The 16,253-nt window shown below is 41.5% G+C and overlaps 1 protein-coding gene across 2 annotated transcripts in view; it reads right to left on the reverse strand.

Moving 5' to 3' along the window:
* OTUD7A (OTU deubiquitinase 7A) overlaps positions 1–16,253 on the reverse strand; it is a 445,034-nt gene that overhangs the window by 47,869 nt on the left and 380,912 nt on the right. For both annotated transcript variants that reach the window (XM_075345683.1, XM_075345682.1), the window contains 2 exons: positions 8,540–8,654; positions 7,237–7,321 (listed from right to left, as the gene is read on the reverse strand). In XM_075345683.1, the coding sequence (XP_075201798.1) occupies positions 7,237–7,321; positions 8,540–8,654 (200 nt within the window). The remainder of the gene's footprint in view (positions 1–7,236; positions 7,322–8,539; positions 8,655–16,253) is intronic.

Genomic DNA, 16,253 nt, shown 5'->3' on the forward strand with positions numbered 1-16,253 from the left:
GGAGACATGGTCAGTGAAACATCACTGATGTGTGAGCAGACCCATTCATTATAATGGGTCTGCGTATGTCAGTGATCCTGGTACGTTTAAAAAAAAGCACAAACGTACCAGAATCACTGACGTGTGAAACAGGCCTAAATCATCATATACATCACTCACTACACCCCCATATACTACACATGTAATATACTACATCCCCATATACTACATGACTACACCCCCATATACTACACCCCCATATAATACATTTGTAATTAACTACACCACTATATACTACACCTGTAATAAACTACATCACTACACCCTCATATACTACACCACTATATACTTCACCTGTAATATACTACATCACTACTTCCCCATATACTACACCTGTAACAAACTACATCACTACACCCCATATACTACACCTGTAATAAACTACATCACTACACCCTCATATACTACTTACTATATTTTATACCCCCATATACTACACCACTATATACTACACTACTATATACTAGACTCCCATATACTTCACCCCCATAAAATACACCACTATATACTACACCTGAAATAAATTACATCACTACACACCCATATACTACATCCCCATATATTACACCATTATATACTACACCCCCATACTACACCACTATATAGTACATCCCCATATACTACACCACTATATATACCTGTAGTAAACTACATCACTACACCCCCATATACTACATCCCCATATACTACACCACTACATACTACACCACTACATACTACACCCCCATATACACCACCACTATATACTACACCCCCATATACACCACTAGATACTACACCCCCATATACTACACCACTATATACACCTGTATTAAACTATATCACTACACTCCCATATAGTGCACCCCCATATATTACACCACTATATACTATACCCACATATACTACACCACTATATACCACACCCCCATATATTACACCACTATATACTACACACTTATATACTATACCACTATATACTACACCCCATATACTAAACCACTATATACTACACCCCCATATATGACACCTGTAATAAACTACATTACGACACCCCCATATACCACACCCTACATACTACACCACTATATACCACACCCCCATATATTACACCACTATATACTACACCCCCATATACTACACCTGTAAAACTACATTACTACATCCCCATATACTACACCCCTATATACTACACCCCCATATATTACACCACTATATACTACACCCCCATATACTACACCACTATATACTACAGCCCCATATACTACACCTTCATATACTACACCACTATATACTACACCCGCATATACTACACCTGTAAAACTACATTACTACATCCCCATATACTACACCCCTATATACTACACCCCTATATACTACACCCCCATATATTACACCACTATATACTACACCCCCATATACTACACCTTCATATACTACACCCCCATATACTACACCACTATGTACTACAGCCATGTATACTACAGCCCCATATACTACAGCCCCATAAACTACATCCCCATATACTACACTCCCATACACTACACCACTATATACTACACCTCTAATAAACTACACCACTACATCCCTATACACTACACCTTTAAAACGACATCACTACACCCCCATATACAACACTACACCCCCAATATTAGTCACCAGTAACCCCCCCTCAGGTTATTAGTCACCACTCACCTTTCCCTCCACAGGCACCTCCGTACGGGCTCCCCGCCGAGCTGCTTCTTCTCTTGTACGGGCCCTGGCTGCACCAATGCTGTTCTCCTAGGGGCCCCCGCTGCTGCTTCTCTCTGTGAAGGCCCCGGTTCTGCCACTTCTTCTCCTGCCGGGCAGGAACCTTTGAAATGACACACACGCCGTACTGATGATATCAGGGAGCGCGCGCATGTCACAGAGAAAGTGCCGGGCAGGGAACAGAGGACAACTTCCTGCGTTCCGCTGCCTGCACTGACTGTGCGTAGCTGCAGGATCGCTCCTTGCCCGGCACACAGTGTGTGATGAGGGTGATCTGACCAGGGCCCCTCAAAGCCTGGATCTCCAGACAACAGGTCAGATTGCCTTCATTACTGACCAGCGAACAAGGGCCCCCTGAACATTCAGGCCCTTGTTCACCGCAATGGCTGAACTGGTGATATGGCTGTACGCTGTGCGTACGTGTTGTTTGTGTAAATGTGTGTGTGTATATGGCAGTATGCTGTGTATAAGTGACGTGTGTGTGTGTGTGTGTGTGTGTGTGTGTATGTATTCTCTGTCTCCCCCCCTCCCTGGAGAATACACGGGTCTTTTAAATAAAATATTTTCTATAATCACCTGTATCCAGCGGTGCTGTCTTCGGCTCTGCTGTCACCCGCTCCTGACCGCCGCTCATTATATTCACGGAATATGCACTGCACTGAGGAGCTGGAAGCCGGAGCAGCGCTGGGGACTTAAGTGCCGGGGACCGCATCGCTGGGGACAGGTGAGTATCCAGCAGTGTGTGTGTGTGTGTTCAGTGTATACATGCATGTGCGCTATGTGTTTGTATGTGCTCGGTGTATCTGTGTGTGTCTGAGTACAGGCTGCTAATGTGCGTGTGTGGGAAGAGCGGCATGAACTGCGCCTGCGCAACTGACAGTGCCGCGGTGCATGCTGGAATAGGGTTACAAAAATTGCCGATTATGTATGTAGATGCAATGCCATCATGGAGGCTTGTGATTGGATCCAAATTTATTCTACAGCAGAACAACGACCCCAAACATATAGCAATGTCATTAAGAACCATCTTCAGTGTGAAGAACAGCAAGGAGCTGGCTCAGAGCCCTCACATAAACATTATCAAATCTGTCTGGGATTACATTAAGAAAAGGAAGGATTTGTGCAAGTCTACAGTCATGGCCAAAGGTTTTGAGAATGCTACAAATATTAATTTTTACAAAGTCTACTGCTTATGTTTTTCTAATGGCAATTTGCATATACTCCAGAATGTCATAAAGAGTGATCAGCTTAACAGCAATTACTTGCAAAGTCAATATTGGCTAAGAAAATGAACTTCAATCCCCAAAACACATTTCAACATCATTGCATTCCTGCCTTAAAAGGAGCAGCAAACATTGTTTTAGTGATTGTTCCATTAACACAGGTGTGGGTGTTGATGAGGACAGGGCTGGCGATCTATCAGTCATGATTAAGTAAGAATGACACCACTGGACACTTTGAAAGGAGGCTGGTGCTTGGTATCATTATTTCTCTTCAGTTAACCATGGTTATCTCTAAAGAAACACGTGCAGCCATCATTGCTCTGCACAAAAATGGCCTAACAGGGAAGAGTATCGCAGCTACAAAGATTGCACCTCAGTCAACAATCTATCGCATCATCAAGAAGTTCAAGGAGAGAGCTTCCATTGTTGCCAAAAAGGCTTCAGGGCACCCAAGAAGGACCAGCAAACGCCAGGACCGTATCTTAAAACTGTTTCAGCTGCAGGATCGGACTACCAGCAGAGCCGAGCTAGCTCAGCAATGGCAGCAGGCTGGTGTGAGTGCTTCTGCACGCACTGTGAAGCGGAGACTTCTTGAGCAAGGCCTGGTTTCAAGGAGGGCAACAAAGAAGCCACGTCTCTCCAGTAAAAACATCAGGGACCGACTGATATTCTGCAAAAGGTACAGGGAGTGGACTGCTGAGGACTGGGGTAAAGTCATTTTCTCAGATGAATCCCCTTTTCGATTGTTTGGGACATCTGGAAAACAGCTTATTAGGAGAAGAAGAGGTGAGCGCTACCACCAGTCTTGTCTCATGCCAACTGTTAAGCATCCTGAAACGATTCATGTGTGGGGTTGCTTCTCAGCCAAGGGAATCGGCTCACTCACAGTCTTGCCTAAAAACACAGTCATGAATAAAGAATGGTACCAGAATGTCCTCCAAGAGCAACTTCTCCCAACTGTCCAAGAGCAGTTTGGCGCCCAACAATGACTTTTCCAGCATGATGGAGCGCCTTGCCATAAAGCAAAGGTGATCACTAAATGGCTCATGGAACAAAACATAGAGATTTTTGGTCCATGGCCTGGAAATTCCCCAGATCTTAATCCCATTGAGAACTTGTGGGCAATCATCAAGAGACGGGTGGACAAACAAAAACCAACAAATTCTGGCAAAATGCAAGCATTGCTTATGCAAGAATGGACAGCTATCAGTCAGGATTTGGTCCAGAAGTTGATTGAGAGCATGCCAGGGAGAATTGCAGAGATCCTGAAGAAGAAGGGTCAACACTGCAAATATTGACTTGCTGCATTAACTCATTCTAACTGTCAATATAACCTTTTGGTACTCATAATATGATTGCAATTATATTTCTGTATGTGATGTAAACATCAGACAAACACAGTTAAAAACCGGAGGGCAACAGATCATGTGAAAATATAATTTTGGTGTAATTCTCAAAACTTTTGGGTATGACTGTACAGCCACAAAAGATAGCCACAAAAGATATGTGGCTAGCGCTCCAAGAAATTTGGAACAACCTCTCTGCCGAGTTCTTTCTAAGACTGTTCGAGTGAACTTACAAAAAATTGATGCGTTAATACTGACTTGAAAGCAAAGGATGGTGATAGCAAATATTGATTGAAGATAGATTTCTCTATAGTTCACTCATTTATATTATGTATTATAGTGATATAAGGTGACATATGTAATGCAATATCCTGATCACCTTAATGTTCTCCAAATTAGATGTATAACCGTGTGACGATGTTCTAATATAGACATGAGCAGTCCTAAGGCGGCATTCACACGCAGCAGTCATACTAGAGCCTTTAACCGCGGAAGCGCTGTGCCACGGTTTCCCTGCACAATCATTTAATCTTGTAGCAAAACAGCTGTGTGACCTGCCAGACTGGGCAGTCAATCATAATGGCAGCACAAGTTTACAGGTGTAACAGCTGCCTCAAGTGATTATGCAGGGAAACAGTGGACCGGGTTGCTGCGGTTAGAAGGCCCGGTATGACAGCTGTGTGTGAATGCTGCCTAAGAGAAATTACTTAATTAAAAGATGATTCAATTAAGGAAATTAAAAACGAGTTTCACTAATAATTAGAAATGGTGGAATCAAGTATCTTCCATTTAGTCTGTTTTGAAAACCATAAAGACCCAGAGCTTAATAATCTATTGCAGTGTCCATAGATTGCTGCGTTACACGTAGAACATCTGTAGCAACACTGCCACCTCCAGGACAAAAGTAAAAGCAAACGGTTATATCTGCAAGTCTTACATGTTCGGATCAAGTTCTTATATCTGCCTTTTACCACAAGAAACTAAGATGTCAGAATGCCGGGGGTGGGGGGGGGGGTGGGGGGGGGGTGGGGGGGGGGGGGGGAGGGGGAGGGGGGGGGGATTTCTGCTGCTGAGCCTCCTTACAGGAGAAGACACAGACTCAGAGGTGTTAAACTTTACTGATGAAAGGAAAGGAAAGTGATAAAAACTCTTCTGGATAGAATCACTGCTTCTACCTGGCACAGATATGGTCATCACAGACAGATACAAATGGAGATGAAGGTAATCTATCTATAGACGACCACCAGGCCAAAAAAGGGCAGTGTTTGCTCTTATTTTATTCCCACTGCTCCTGAGAATGCCTTTTTTTTTAATCTTACATACGGTTCCTGAGATTGGAACATTTTCTTTCAGTTCTAAGTTTTATGTTGTTGGGTTTTTATTTTTTACAAGGAGGCATTGCTCACAGGATCCTCTGGTGTGTATCTTAGGCTGCAGTGTAATAGTCACCTGTGAACCACACACCCCTGGTAAAAGCCATAAAATATTACAACTAAACAAAAGGGACCATATCTCTGGAACCATATGGTGGAGAGACAGACAGACAGACAGACAGACAGACAGACAGACAGACAGACAGATAGATAGATAGATAGATAGATAGATAGATAGATAGATAGATCGATAGATAGAGAATATCCGGGTGGCAGCAGGAATACAATAAGACCACAAACTTGCTACTTTTGACCTGGTACAATAAAAAAAAAGGAAGAGAGACGCATAGCAATGATAAGGTAAAGGGAACATGTGAGGTGCAATATAAACCCAGATCCATGAGTAGTTCTTGCATATTGCTAATCCCTGTATACAGTAGCCTAGATAAAAAAGTAAAAAGTATTTCTAAAGATCTTTTATCATATGATAATGAGTGAGGAGACTAGTCCCCTGGGCGTTAGTTCCCCTGACTAGTTGGCTCCATTAGCATGTTAGTACACCCCTGTGGGCCCCTGTGGGTGTGCTAACATGCTAATGAACACGCAGCGTCAGAGGATGATCTCACCTTTCCGCCCGACTCCGGATTTCGTCTCAGTGCACATGATCCCGGAGTTTTGGTCATTCACACTACTTCAGGTTGAAGCCAGGACGCATTCACCCGGCTTCATAGTGTGCATGACCGAAACTCCAGGGTCATGCACACTGAGACGAAATCCAGAGTTGGGTGCAATGGTAGCGGAGAGGTGAGTGAGATCATCCTCTGATGCTACGCATTCATTTGCATGTTAGTATGCCCACAGGGACCTAGTAACATGCTAATAGGGGCGATTAGCCAGGGGAATCAATCCCCAGGGAACTAATCCCCTGCGCTCATTAGCATACGGTAATAGATCTTTAGAAATACTTTTTCTAAAGATCACTTTATCTATGCTAGTGTATACAGGGACGGTTAGGCAGAGATTAGGAATATGAACCCAGAACTGCTTGTGGTGCTGGGTGCATATTGGACCTGACAGGTTCCCTTTAACGAGGGGTGCTTCACTGCACCTATTATTCGGTCTGTATGACCTGGACCATTTATTACTATTGTTGTTTATGCAGTGTGGGTGAGGTTTACATGTGGGCATTACGCCTTATGTTTTTAGATGGTTTTATGCATATTGTTAATAAAATTTAGCATTTTTGAATAATTCATGTGGTGTGCTTTGCCTATTGCCAGTTCTTCTCCAGTTTTTCCTTTTGACCCGGTGACAAGTCTCAAAGTCCTGTCTATTCTGGATGCTACCACTACACGGGGGCTTCAATATTAAGAGCAAATGTCTTTGTCATTATTCTAAACTCTACTTACAATTGAATACTGAACACAAAACAGCAAGAAAGGTTTAAGAAAATGTCAAATATATAAACAAATGAATAAAATATTTGGAAAACCAAAATCTTAAATGTAGTCAGCAGGCGTTTACCCGTGTCTCGGAGGGTATGCGTATCCAGGTTACATTCATGTAGCTGTGCAGAAGGTTCAGCTTGGCCTCCAGGGATAGAATCAAACTGCAAAGGGAAAAAAGAAGGACGGCAGGAAACATTACACTTCATACATAGTGCACCATGTTACAGCTTGGTTACTATTGGCAAGAGAACACTCTCCCTGAAAAAAATCTACTTGAGGCCTCAGCTAGACTTGCAGACAATAAACAAAGGACTGGTTTCTATCAGTGTGCTGGATCCACTTTTGGTCTGCTTCCATCTTATAATATATGTGCTTGTGTGTATATTATATATATGAAAATGAAAATGCGTATATATAATATGTGTGTGTGTGTGTATATACACACACACACACACACACACACACAGATATATATATATATGAAAATGTGTATATCTTATGTGTGTGTGTATATATATATATATATGTATATATATATATATATATATATATATTTAAATTTAAGTTTCCCTTTCAATCAATTAAATAGTGGGAAAAAAAAGCACTTGAGTGACACATACATGTAATCCATGTGCCATGTGTCTTGTTCATAGACTTATTGAATTGCACAGGTGAGCTATCTGTGACTTAGATCAAAAAGACTCCGGCAAAAAGAAAAACAAAAACCTGACATGTGAACAGCCCCATAGGCTATAACGATTACATGCTCTATTCATCAAAAACACAGATAAACAAGCACATGAAAAATTAATGTCTGAATGAGGCTGTCCTCAGGCAGAGGTACAGCGGAGCCTGAGCTTACATTTTCCCCAGAGGCTGTCACCCAGCTGTCCTGACTATTCAGTTGAAAATCTTCAGGAAGCAGCTACCTCTCCAGGTTGACTTGATCATAAAGATGGTCCAGAAAACAGAGTATGAGTATGGATAGTCTGTGCAGCAGCTACGGTGTCAAAACTCTGCCGACCAGTGGTGGGTCAATAGATGGATAAGTGGCCATCGTGGAGGGTGTAGTTTTGGCCACATGTGTCCAGCTGCACCATCTAGCTCTACCCCTATGGCTACAAACCTGACATGAGAGCAAGCTCCCTGCTGGACTCATGGTAAATGGCACTTTACAGCTTGCAGTGTATATTCATATATAGCAACCACCAAAGCCAAACTGAATCAAATGTAAAAAAAAGTAATAAAAATGCTTTGAAACCTTTGTTTAAAGAAAAAAAAATGCCCATAGCCTTTAATTAATATCAACACAGTTGCCTGGCATAATCTAAAACCATATGCAGAAGTGGAAATGTCTTCCTGTAAAGAATGAATGTTACCTGGCCAGCTTAATGTTGTCATTATCATCCTTGCCCCACTCCCAGTCCTTCCCAGGGTCAACCGCAAAGTGCAAAGGGAGAAGCTTGTGTTCAGAGTCTGTTAACGGAATAACCGCTGTGGGAAAAACACAAACACATTGGATCATGTATTTACACCTAAAAAATGAACAGGATACAAATAATATAAAATAGTGCAGTACAAACTGGTAATTCACAGATAAATATAAATGCGATTTTTTTTTTTTCACGGTTATAAAAGAAAAATCCCCAAACTATAATCTTGTTTGGAATTTCTGTTTGTGCTGCAGTAGGAAATTACGGCCACAAGATGGCAGCAGAGTTCAGGTGACCGCACGTTGTTTACATCCACAAGACATCACTATAGAGACCACTCTGCGCTGACGATCATTGTGGCTGATGACTCAAGAGGAAAAGTGTCAACTCCCCCGACATCTCCCAGGTGCACCGATAAGCGCTGTAATCTCACATCGCTCACATTAACACTAATTAACGGAATGGACAATTTTATATATGATGATTCAAAAAACAGGATTCTTGTTTAACCCTAGAACGCATACCTGGGGCCTCGCAGGCCTGCTAGGTTACTGGTTTTCTATTGTAGATTTATATGCTTGTGCATTCTAGGGTTAATAAAACAGGACTGCTGTAAGAAAACCCAGCAATAAAAATGCAGAACACACCTAGAAATTATTTTCATCTTCAAAAATCCAAAAGACCAGAATCTCTAGATTTTATGTAAAGAGCCATATATTTTGGAGGTTATTTTCTGCCAAAAGCATCAACTATTACTACTGCTAATATTTGGCACAAACAGTAGCCCACCTAATACCTTGCCAGCCACCATAGCAGAGATCTACACCAGGGAGAGCTGGTTTGGGATTCTAGATGCTGCTCCTTCATCACTTTTAGGCCTCGAGATGCCAGATTGTCTGTTAGATCATCAGCACTTTGTATAAAGAGTGAAGATCTGCAGAGATTTAAATTTCCCAAATAGGCCGGATTTTATAGGAACCTTCTATCCAGAGCCTAAAACATAGTAAACATAGGGTTTAAAAAAGTAAAAAGTAAAATAAAATGTAATACCTCACCACTCACATGATCCACTGCCCCTGCCGTCTACCATCTAGTCCTCCATGCCTCTACTTTTTCCCCTTCACCCTTCATGCTCATCCTCTTCAGCTTCTTCACTTAAGGCCAAGACGTACGGCATGACTAGGCCTCTGACGTCACTGCATGTCGTAACTGGGTGCATGACGCGTCCTACGTCATACACACTCGCCGACATTCAGGTCCCGCACAAGCGCACTACAATATTTTGATCTGCCCTGCTCAAAGCAGATCAAAGTGCGCCTCCGTGGGACTGCAACGCCGGCGAGTGTGGATGATGTAGGACGCGTCATGCACCCATGCTTCAGAAGAAGGAGAACAAAGATGGCTGAAAGAGGAGGCGCTGGACGCAGAGAACGGAGACACCCGTCCGACCAATCTGTACCGCACTGCCCGTTAGATGAGTACTAGAAAGTGATTTTTACATTCTACACAGCGGCCTGGGCTCTTATATACTTCACAGCATGTTAGAATGCTATATATAAGAGCCCACTGGTGGTGGCCACAGCTTATAGTCATCAAATATGGTGACAGATTCCCCTTAAGTGAAGAGGTCGAAGAGGATGAGTATGGAGGGTGAGGGGGAAAAAGAAGAGGCATAGAGGACTGGACAGCAGTCTGTGGAGGGACATGTGACAAAAGGATATGAATAAATAGGTCCATACTATTGGAAACCTGTATATATGAATGGTCACCAAAAAGAACACACAAAAGAGAGACATTGAAAAGGCAGCTAATAATAATAATCGGGTTCTTATTATGGGGGATTTCAACTATCCAGACATACAGTGGGACATAGAATCTTCTGGTTCTGCTAAAAGCTGTAAGTTCTTATCTACCATTCAAGACCATTTCCTCTCTCAAATGGTAGATGAACCGACCAGGGGAGATAATTTGCTAGATCTGGTCCTGTCAAATAGACCGGATACAATTTCAAATCTACAGGTCCGGGAGCACTTGGGCACCAGCGATCATAATATGGTAAGCTTCGACATAATATTCAATAGAACATTTCAAAGGGGGAATGCTAAAACCTGGAATTTTAGGAAAGCTGATTTCAACAAATTAAGGGAAGAGCTTAAATGTGTAGATTGGGACAGAGTCATGGTAACTGGGGATACCGAACATAAATGGGGTAAGTTTAAGGATATACTGCTAGAGTCCTGTAAAAAACTTATACCCTCTGGTAATAAAATGTCCAGGAATAAAAAGAAACCACTATGGATAAATAAGACTGTACAAAGTATAATAAAACAAAAACAAAGGGCGTTTAACATCTTAAAGGCTGAGAATACAGAAATAGCATTGCAGGAGTATAAAGATATCAATAGGCAATGCAAAAAAGAAATCAAACAAGCAAAACTAGCTACTGAAACAAAAATCGCCAATGACATTAAAATAAATCCCAAAATCTTTTATAAATACATTAATGCCAAAAGGAAAACAAAGGATAGTATCGGACCCTTAAAATATAATAACAAGTTAGTTATAGAGGACAAACAAAAGACTGAGATATTAAATAGGCATTTCTCATCTGTATTCACCAAGGAACTGACTGTACCAGGGATCATTCAACAAGTGAAAAATCAAAGTCCACCACCCGATATAATTAATTTAACACAAGATGAAGTACGCCTACGTCTGAGTAAATTAAACATTGACAAATCCCCAGGGCCAGATGGCATTCATCCACGAATATTGAGGGAATTGAGCTCCGTAATCGACAGACCGCTGTATCTCATCTTTTTAGACTCACTTGTAACAGGGTTGGTGCCTCAGGATTGGAGGATTGCTGATGTGGTACCGATATTTAAGAAAGGTAAGAGGGTAGATCCAGGCAACTACCGTCCAGTAAGCCTGACATCAGTAGTATGCAAAGTTTTTGAGGGCATTTTAAGGGATGACATGCAAAAATATATTGCAGAAAATAATATGATAACTGACAAACAGCATGGATTCATGAAAGATAAGTCGTGTCTAACCAACCTGTTGGGGTTCTATGAGGGGGTAAGTGCAAACCTGGATATTGGTAATGCAGCTGATGTGATTTATTTGGACTTTGCAAAGGCATTTGATACTGTACCGCATAATAGCCTTATACTAAAGCTCCAGAAGCAAGGACTAGGGGACACAATATGCAACTGGGTAAGGAATTGGCTAAAAGATAGGAAACAAAGAGTAGTCATAAATGCTACATTCTCTAAATGGGCTATAGTCAGCAGTGGGGTGCCGCAGGGATCTGTGCTAGGACCAATTCTTTTTACTCTCTATATTAATGACCTTGTGGATGGGATTGATAGTACAGTGTCAGTCTTTGCCGATGACACCAAACTATGTAGGATATTAAAAACTGACCTGGATAGTACAATATTACAAAAAGATCTGGATAAGATGTCAGAATGGGCAGATACTTGGCAAATGAGATTTAATGTTGATAAATGTAAAGTAATGCACCTAGGACGGAGTAATCCTATAGCTGCGTATACATTAAATGGAAGTAAACTCGGGACTACAGAACAGGAGAAGGACTTGGGTATTCTCATTACAAATAAGCTGAGCAGCAGCACTCAATGTCAGGCAGCAGCTGCTAAAGCAAACAAGATTCTAGGGTGTATAAAAAGAGAGATTAGATCCCGTGATCCCAACGTATTGTTACCCATCTATAAATCACTTGTAAGGCCACATCTGGAATACGGGATCCAGTTTTGGGCTCCACATTTTAAAAAGGACATTCAGAAGTTAGAGTCAGTTCAAAGGCGGGCAACTAGACTATTACAAGGAATGGAAGGCCTCCCATATGATGGCAGATTGAAAAAGTTAGATATGTTTAGCTTAGAAAAAAGACGTCTCAGAGGAGATCTCATTTATATGTATAAATACATGTGTGGTCAATATAAAGGACTGGCACATAACTTATTTCTTCCGAAAACAATACTAAGGACCAGGGGGCACTCACTGCGAGTGGAAGAAAAGCGATTCCGACACCTAAATAGGAAAGGGTTCTTTACAGTTAGAGCGGTCAGACTGTGGAATGCCCTACCACAAGAGGTAGTAATGGCAGATACTATAACAGCTTTTAAAAAAGGGCTGGATGATTTCCTCAGTACACAAAACATTGTTGGTTATAAATGACTTAGTGACTAAATGTAGAACTGGTGGAGGAAGGTTGAACTAGATGGACCTAGGTCTTTTTTCAACCTAAGTAACTATGTAACTATGAGACAGAGAGACCTTCAAAAATTCATGATTATCACACTAATATCATAATAAATCCAGGAAAATTCCATTTCATGATCATAAAGTGCAATTTAATTCATCATATAACAATAAATTTGACAATAGGTTTAAAGGGATGTCATTTGGACACACAAGGTGCAGAAGTGCTTGTAAAATCACAACCAGGGAGGTGTGCCTGAAGAATCAGATCCAGGGGTTTGATAAGACATGTACATATATGGGGAATATTATAATTGCGGGTATACAATGTTCTGTAATACAAACGTTATATGCAACAATTTCATTTCATCAAGTTAATCAAGTATGTGACATCAGCCACTATTCAGCAGTCATAGCTCATAATAAAACATGATATACAAAACAAAGTATTATCCCTATGAATAGGGAAGTGCTGTCACAACCCGAATCATGAGCATTGCAATCAGGGATCAATGGGAATCCCTTAGTAAAATTCCCGGCTGAAATGGCAGACAAGGTAACCTACCACAGTGACCCCTGGACCCGGTACAGACACACCACCCTGCACCTCGACGTGTTTCGCTATCGCTTCGTCGGGAGGTCAACGAAACACGTCGAGGTGCAGGGTGGTGTGTCTGTACCGGGTCCAGGGGTCACTGTGGTAGGTTACCTTGTCTGCCATTTCAGCCGGGAATTTTACTAAGGGATTCCCATTGATCCCTGATTGCAATGCTCATGATTCGGGTTGTGACAGCACTTCCCTATTCATAGGGATAATACTTTGTTTTGTATATCATGTTTTATTATGAGCTATGACTGCTGAATAGTGGCTGATGTCACATACTTGATTAACTTGATGAAATGAAATTGTTGCATATAACGTTTGTATTACAGAACATTGTATACCCGCAATTGTAATATTCCCTATATATGTACATGTCTTATCAAACCCCTGGATCTGATTCTTCAGGCACACCTCCCTGGTTGTGATTTTACAAGCACTTCTGCACTTTGTGTGTCCAAATGACATCCCTTTAAACCTATTGTCAAATTTATTGTTTTATGATGAATTAAATTGCACTTTATGATCATGAAATGGAATTTTCCTGGATTTATTATGATATTAGTGTGATAATCATGAATTTTTGAAGGTCTCTCGGTCTCTCTTTTGTGTGGAGGGACATGTGAATGGCTCTGTAAAATGTAATTATCGTATTAAGGTAAGGACCATAGCACAAATCCTCTTGAATATATTTAGAAAAAGTTGTTTCAACACTTGTGCAGTTTTCAGTACAAAAAATTAATCATGGCAGCATGGTGGCTTAGTGGTGGTTAGCATTGTTGCTTTGCTGGGTCCAAATCCCACCACGGACAACATCTGCAAGGATTTTGTTTGGTGTTTGTGGGTTTCCTCTGGGTTCTCCAGCTTTCTCCCATACTGCAAAGACATGCTGATGGGGAATTTAGATTTTGGAGACAGTGATGATGATGTCTGTAAAGCGCTATAGAACTAATGGCGCTATATAAGTGAAATAAATAAACCTTTACCTGTCATTTTTTATTTTTTTCACTTTTGTTTTTTCCTCCGTGTTTTCCAACAGACATAACATTTTTTGTTATTTTCCGCTGATATGGCTGTATGAGGCCTTTATTGTGAGACAAGTTGATTTTCCCCATTGTTTTAAAATATCATGTACAGCGAAATGGAAGGAAAAAAAAAAACCAACACAATTCAGTTACTGTTTTTTTTGCATTTACAATGCTCAGTTTGCAGTAATAATGACCCAGCAACATGATTCTTCAAGTCAGTGCAATTATGACTATACTAATCTTGTATAATTGTTTTCAGTGGAGTAACTAAAGTCTGATGGACTGCGGTGCAAAATTTGAATTCTACCCCCCCGCTTTTCGGTCAGTTGTATGAGCCCTTGTAGTTTCCTACGAAAACACAAATGTTGCTCCTCCTTCATTGTGTAGTAATGTCCCTTATCCTGGGCCCCTTCCTGGTAAATATGTCCCCATTCCTGGTACACAAGCCCCCACTCTGAGCCCATTCATGCTAAATACGTTCACTATCCTTGTAAATATGTCCCTAATCCTAGTATATATGTCCCTATCTTGGGTCCCTTACTAGTATATATATCCCCATACAATGCGCCTTCCTGGTAAATATGTCCCCCAACCCGGTCTATATGTCTCTCATACTAAGCTCCATTTTGGTAAATATGTCCCCCGTCCTGGTAAATATGTCCGCCATCCTAGTATATATGTCCCCATCTTGGGTCCCTTCCTGGTATATATATCCCCACACAGTGCCACTTCCTGGTAAATATGTCCCCCAACCCGGTCTATATGTCTCTCATCCTAAGCTCCACTCTGGTAAATATGTCCCCCGTCCTAGTAAATATGTCCGTCATCCTAGTATATATGTCCCCATCTTGGGTCCCTTCCTGGTAAATACTGTATGTCCCCATACTGTGCCTCTTCCTGGTAAATATGTCCCTCATACTTGTATATATGTTCCCATCCTAGGCCTCGTCCTGGTATGTCTCCATATTGAGCCCCTTCCTGATAAATATGTCCCCCATTCTAGTATACATGTTCCTCATCCTGGTAAATATGTCCTGCATCCTGGTTTATATGTAAGCATCCTAGGTCCCATCCTGGTAAATACATATGTCCCCCATCCTGGTATCTATGTAACCATCCTGGGCCCCTTACTGGTAAATTTGTCCTCTATCCTGGTATATATGTCTCCCATCCTGGGCCCCTTCTTGGTATATATGCCTTTATCCTGGGCCCCTTCTAGGTAAATATGTCCCCAGTTTTGCTTCTAAAGCATAGCAAAAGAACAAAAAACAAAACAAACATTCTACACACCTTCCCTGGTTCTCACGTTCCACAGCATCGTCCTCTGTACCCGACATCTGACATTAGTGTGCCTGTTATGGCAACAGCAGCTGCTAGGCTCTGCTTAGCCAGCAGCATATATTTTAATGAAGGTGCCTGACGGGACTCTGTGCAACAATGCATTTCATTTGCATGTGCGTCATCAGACGTACATCCCGCTGAAATAGGTACCAGGGTCAACGGATCCCCCACCACTTCCAGGCCCTGTCGTGACTTCTGCAACCGTGATCGTTATGTCCCTATTTGTTTTAATATTTTAGTAGCTAAAAAAAAACCTTCGGAATATATAGAAATAAATATTTTGTTTGTCTCACCATTTTTTTGGGCATTCAACTTCTTTAATTTTTCTGGTGGTGGAACTGAAAGGGCAATGTTTTTGCATGGAAGCTGTAGTTTTTATTTTCCTCATTCAGCACTTTTTACATACTTTGGGAAGATGCAGTGACCGAAAAATAGCAATTCTGGTGTTTTTTTCTTCTCT

The sequence above is a fragment of the Anomaloglossus baeobatrachus genome, chromosome 4 (assembly GCF_048569485.1).
Source record: "Anomaloglossus baeobatrachus isolate aAnoBae1 chromosome 4, aAnoBae1.hap1, whole genome shotgun sequence".
NCBI lineage: Eukaryota > Metazoa > Chordata > Amphibia > Anura > Aromobatidae > Anomaloglossus > Anomaloglossus baeobatrachus.